At 40.8% G+C, this 6000-nt stretch overlaps 1 protein-coding gene across 1 annotated transcript in view; it reads left to right on the top strand.

The window, feature by feature from the left end:
* The first annotated feature begins 3754 nt into the window (after nt 1–3754).
* pde3b (phosphodiesterase 3B) overlaps nt 3755–6000 on the top strand; it is a 94256-nt gene continuing 92010 nt past the window's right edge. Inside the window, exon 1 of the mRNA XM_080729551.1 lies at nt 3755–4784. Coding sequence (XP_080585677.1) covers nt 3882–4784 — 903 coding nt within the window. The 5' untranslated portion in view covers nt 3755–3881. The remainder of the gene's footprint in view (nt 4785–6000) is intronic.

The raw sequence follows: 6000 nt of genomic DNA, 5'->3' as shown, positions 1-6000 counted from the left end.
TATCTGTAATCTTCTACTTTTCCTAGGGATCATTCTACCTATGCATTCTACAGACAGACACGATTGGGGGAAACGAGTCGATCACAGAGCAACATTGATCATAACAGTGTGTGTGTGTGTGTGTGTGTGTGTGTGTGTGTGTGTGTGTGTGTGTGTGTGTGTGTGTGTGTGTGTGTGTGTGTGTGTGTGTGTGTGTGTGTGTGTGTGTGTGTGTGTGTGTGTGTGTGCGTGCGTGCATTTAGGCATTTTGCAGACGCTCTTATCTTATTCAGAGCAACTTAAGTGCTTGATCAGCAACCTTTTTGAAATGAAGTGCCATGTTTTTATTTTCTAGATAGTCCATGTCAAGTTGTCAACATTCATTTTAATGACACCGCATCAACATTCTGACATAGTCTATTTTGATTGTCTGGACATTGTTGACGATCATTAAATTATACTCAGAGTCAGAGGAGCAATAACCACCCACCTATCTCCCCGACTCCCTCCCCAGTCAAAGTTAAGAATTTGAATGAATGTTGAATTATGCAGGATGTAATTTGTTGCAAATTGGGTGACTTATTGTAATTGACCACTTTTAAAACAATATTTGATTTTAAAATATGAATCCTCTCTCTCACACTTCTGCCAGTGTGCCAGTGATCACCCTCCTCTGTGGCAATGTTGGCACCCAGTGCCTATAAGGTTGCCACCACTGGCCTAGAAGAAGAGATATACATACCTTTGACCATAAGAAGACTGTAGCCTACATGTTCTTCTTTTGTCTGTTAAAATATTCAATCAATCAATCAGGTAAAATGTCCAATCACAGCAAATAATATAAAAAAAAGGTTAAAAATCACACCTAGTGTGAAGTGAGCGGTGCTATTCATGTGTTAATTGTGGGATCGCTTTAGCAGCACACTTTAGTTGTCCCATCCACATTTTTTGGCACCTAACTTCAACTTTGCACAGTTATCATTGCGTAAGAATTTTAGTTTTAACTTTTTTTTTCTTTTTTTGTGGAAAAAACGTTTTCCCGCTAGATTTAGTGGAGTTGAAGTAAAAGTATTGGAAATACTCAAGTAAAATCAAATAAAAATACCTCAAAATTGTACTTTTGTACAGTTAAATACAGTACAGCCCCTGGTCATCGCTGCATGAGCATGAGACCGGCCGGCGGAAAAAATGTGGGCGAACGGCAGAGAGGACGAATAGACTTGTTACATTACAGAGATCTCCATATACATGGGCACTGCATATTCGATTTACATCACACTGACACATATTCACCTAAATGGCTGTTTATTATGGTCTGTCCTACTGTGATTGACGTCGAGACTCGAGACCCATGCGGTCCCGAGTCGGCATGACTAAGGTCTCACAGCACACAGATGACTTTAAAGACTCCAACTGTACTTGCACGATGTACAAGGAGTCAAGGACACAACGTCAGGTTTTACTGTAGTCTGTCCATGGAACCACGCAAAAAAAAAACATTGATGGGCACGCAATGCAATGCAAAAAAACATTGTTTGCGTCGAGCAAAAAACAGGCAATTACTTCATTTTGTGTCCTTATTTATTTGCTTGCTTGTAAGAGATTGGAGACCACACACAATCCAGATGTCACCACTCTATCCTCTTATGCACCACAAGCTAAACATCAACATGAGGACAGACACAGCTGAAAATGCTTGCTCCTTGCTTTAGGGGATGGAAAACTCACACATGAGGACACAGAAGTTCAGGTCCAAATTTCACCACAACACTTGGTTAAGGATCTGAACACTCTGATTTCATACACCTTTCCTGACCTGCAAAATGGATGTATCGACAAAGACAACCTTCTCAAAAGCACTGAATACACTCCTCTGAACAATGACATCTGAGAAATCAACAACATATGCTTTGCTGACTTCCCTACAGAAGAAAGAGTCTTTTCAGCCGACTCAATTCATGAGGACGACGACAAGGATTACGTGCCTGTGGAACTCCTCGATTCACTGACACCCTCTGGAATCCCTGTACTACTGATCATAACCTCAAGTTTAAAGTAGGCGCACAAGTCATCCTGCTTAGAAACCTGCAAGCAGGTCCCGACCGCACTGTCCAAATAATTTATGTTTGAAAATTTAATAAACATATTATTCAAAAAAATAATAATAATGGCACCAGAATGGTGGTAATGCAAATGATAGACAGAAGTCATTGCGTGTGAGATCGCAGTACAGGCAAACAGGGGTGAAACAATCTTCGTCCCAAGAATACCTCACTATGACAGAGGTGATGAGCTTCCCTTCACCTTCATTAGACTATCCGCTTAGCTTTTTCTGTTACCATCGATAAAGGTCAGGGCCAAGAAAGTTGGCCTCTACATACCTCAACCTGTGTTCGCTCATGGTCAACTCTACACAGCTTTCTCCAGGGGAAAGAGAGCCAGCGCCCTCATTTTGGATAATGACGAGGGCACTGACAACTGACAACATTGTTTATAGCGAACTCCTTTAATTATCCAAACAGCCTTTTTTTAACATTAAAAATGTTACACTGCTGTTACTACTACTGCTGTTACTACTATAGAGACACTTCACATTTTTTTAAATGTTGCTATTGCCCAATATTTTGCCTACCTCACACACTTTGCATTTGCTACTGTCTGGATGCATATCTGACCAATGACCTTCATTCTTCTTTGCCAGTTCCCCCCTGAAACAACACACAAATGCTCCTAATTACTGCTTCACTGTTAATGTTCATACTATTACTACTGATATAGGCCTATACTGTCATGATATCTGGATATCATTTCATTTTAGTACTATTTCCTTTCTTATTTGTATAGCCTATGTTACAACAAACACTGTCCTATATTACAACATCACAATAACACATGACATCTACAACAAATGCTATCTCATTTCCATCAACAACTTTCCATAATGCATTTATACCCAATTGTCCACATGCATCATTGCTCAAACCAACACCTTCCTTACTCACTACATGTACACAACACAACTACGCGGTACAAACATAACTGTTTTCTGTATGTTCTGGCCACAAAGCGGCTAGTTATAACAATTATATAATACATTATAATCACTGTTAATGCATTATAATGTGAATATAAGTAACTATAAGTGGTCATTGGGTGCTTTAAATAAAGCAATACAAATAGCATTCAATTTATGCACAACAAAGCATCTATAGTGACTTAGAATTACATTATAAAAGTGATTAGGCTATACGGTAATACATTGTAACATTGAAATGTATTACAATTATGGCAATTACAATAAACAAAGCAAAGTGAATGTGTGTCCAGCAATTATGAAATAGTATAATATTTGGCCTTATAAGTAATTTCAAAATGATGTGTATTTTGTTTTTGTATAAAGCATTATAATTATATTAGTTCTTAGCTATAAGTATACAGTGCATTAGGCATGGCATGGGATACATAGAAAGTGCCCCCAACCAACACGCACGCATACACGCACGCGCGCGCGCGCACACACACACACACACACACACACACACACACACACACACACACACACACACACTCAAAATACCTCATACAATTTTCTTTTAACAAATATATATTTTTTTAAATCATTTTACTTTATTTTTTCTTTATTTTTTTGGACTGTGAACAAAAATGCTGCAGAACTCAACCAAGTATTATTGTGACATCTAGGCGGCGACACAGAGCCCCCCTCTCCGTAAAAACAACATCTCTTGCTCTTTCTTTAGTCAAAGTGCTGGAGCACGTTTGAGTGACCATGGAGTGCGTCTGCCTACATGTAGCTGTTGAGCTGTTTAACACGGTGTGAATAATAATAACTGGGAAGAAAGAACAACTTCGGTGGATTCGGAGGGTCCAGCTCCAGTAGAAACATGGCTGTGCGCGAGGAGGGAGAGGTTGTGCACAGTAAAACAAGGCACCACGATGGGCTTGGAAGTGTCAACAGCAGCAGCAGCAGCCCAGCAGAGAGCCTCAGGAACGGCTATGTGAAGAGCTGCGTCACCCCTCTCAAACAAGACCACCAGAGGGGATTTCTGCTCAACGTGTGCAGGTTTTGCAACGAAGACGTCCTGAATTCAAAATTGTTTAAAATCTCCGCCCTCTACGTGGGGGCATTTGTAATTTTCGCGGTTTCTTTTCTTATTTCCAGGAGCTTGCAAAGTGACTCGCTTTGGGATTTGCAGACTTTTCTGTCGGGCTTTTCTCAGTCCATTAGTCCCCTGTTCAGCATAGGATGTGCGTTCTTCTTTCTAACGTTTTATCTGAGGAGGAAAAAGAAAGAGAGTAATAAATGTTGGCTCATGTCACTACCAGCATCGTGTTACCTTGGGGATTTTTTGGTTTTGCGGTTCTTGCAATGGGGAGAGGACCAACATCAGATGCAAATGGTGGGCAGGTTGTTATTCGTGTTGGGATGTGTGGGTCTGCTCACGCTGATCCCCACTTTGAAACTCAAACACAGTGTTTTGATCCTGGTCTTTGCCAGCGTGGTGTGGCTGGTGTCTTTCACCAGTCTGAGCGGTCTGCCCGCACTGCTCAGACCGTTCTTTGCCTGCTTCGCGGGGGTTTCTGGCTCTCTGCTGGGGCTCTGCTTTGACCATTACTACCCGTCGAGGGAAGCACCAAATCGGATTTCCAGCGCAGAGGAGAAGGTCCCGGTGATCAGACCCCGGAGGAGGTCCAGTTGCGTTTCATTGGGAGAAACGTCGACCAGCTATTATGGCAGTTGTAAAATGCCCCGCAGACCTTCGTTGCCATGCATATCCCGAGAACAGGTAGGTCTTCATTTACAGGTGCCCTATGAGTTTCCAAAGTAAGCCTAATATAGTGCACATTCACTGTCCAGACAAACACCCATTAGGTTAGATGTGTTTGTTTACACACACACGCACGCACGCACGCACGTGCACACACACACACACACACACACACACACACACACACACACACACACACACACACACACACACACACACACACACACACACACACACAAGACATCCCCAACCAATGCCCCCACTGATGAGCAATTCTCCAGTCAACCTCCAAATACTGTGATCAGGCTACCAGGTCACCACCAGTAGGCCTACAACACAGAGACTACTATAGTGATCAACTATTTAAAATATAACATTAATAACAGTCTAGATATCAGTGTTTATGCAAATGTGCATATAATGGTGTAGATATAAGGCAACTTTAGATATGTTATATAGTGCACTGTAAATTACTCTGTACACTATATAACACATCTTTCGTTTAGCTCAGAGTTTGTACAAATGTAACCAAATTGACTTTTAACTACTGTAGAATCGTGCATGTGATATGGCCAGTAGGCCACTGACACTGTGCAAATTAATTTGTACCCGTATCTGAAGTCTTGCCCTAATGAGCAGTGTATGACATTTTGTTTGTCATTGTTTTGTTATAGTTAAGCTTTGTTCCAATGGAGCAGTTAGAAACTAGAGAGACACCTGCTTGCTCTCCTCTTGTCATTTTGTCAGAGAATGGGCACTGAGTGTGTTTAGTATTAACCACAGCAACATACTGCAGATGCCATTATAGGTTGATTAAATATTATTGTTCCACTAACGGGGCCTGTGCCATTGTAAGCCTGTGTGGCCTGGGTGAAATATTTTGCAGTCAAGGACTGAGAGGACATTATGGTCATTATGAGTGGGATTATTCAGTGTACACTGAATAATATTCTGTTTTCTGGTCTGCTTGTGTGTTTGGGCTAGTGTTGTTATCTAAAATATTAAATATAATCATTTTAGTTGTCAAATATACATTAAAATATGACATTTTGCATTGGCCTCTAAATTAGCCTGTAGCAATATTGTAGTGATATATTATAGGAAATATTTAGTCAATCAACGTTGTTCAGTCTTGTCTTGTTGCATACAGTAGTATCATGTATACTCACCTGATAATGTTAAGTTAAACTATAGTGCAAATCATTGCACTAAGTTGGCATATACTGGCATTTGT

The sequence above is a fragment of the Nannobrachium achirus genome (assembly GCF_963921795.1).
Source record: "Nannobrachium achirus genome assembly, chromosome: 7".
NCBI classification, from domain to species: Eukaryota; Metazoa; Chordata; class Actinopteri; order Myctophiformes; family Myctophidae; genus Nannobrachium; species Nannobrachium achirus.
The sequence above is the reverse complement of the archived record's forward strand: the minus strand, read 5'-3'. Positions and strand labels throughout refer to the sequence as shown.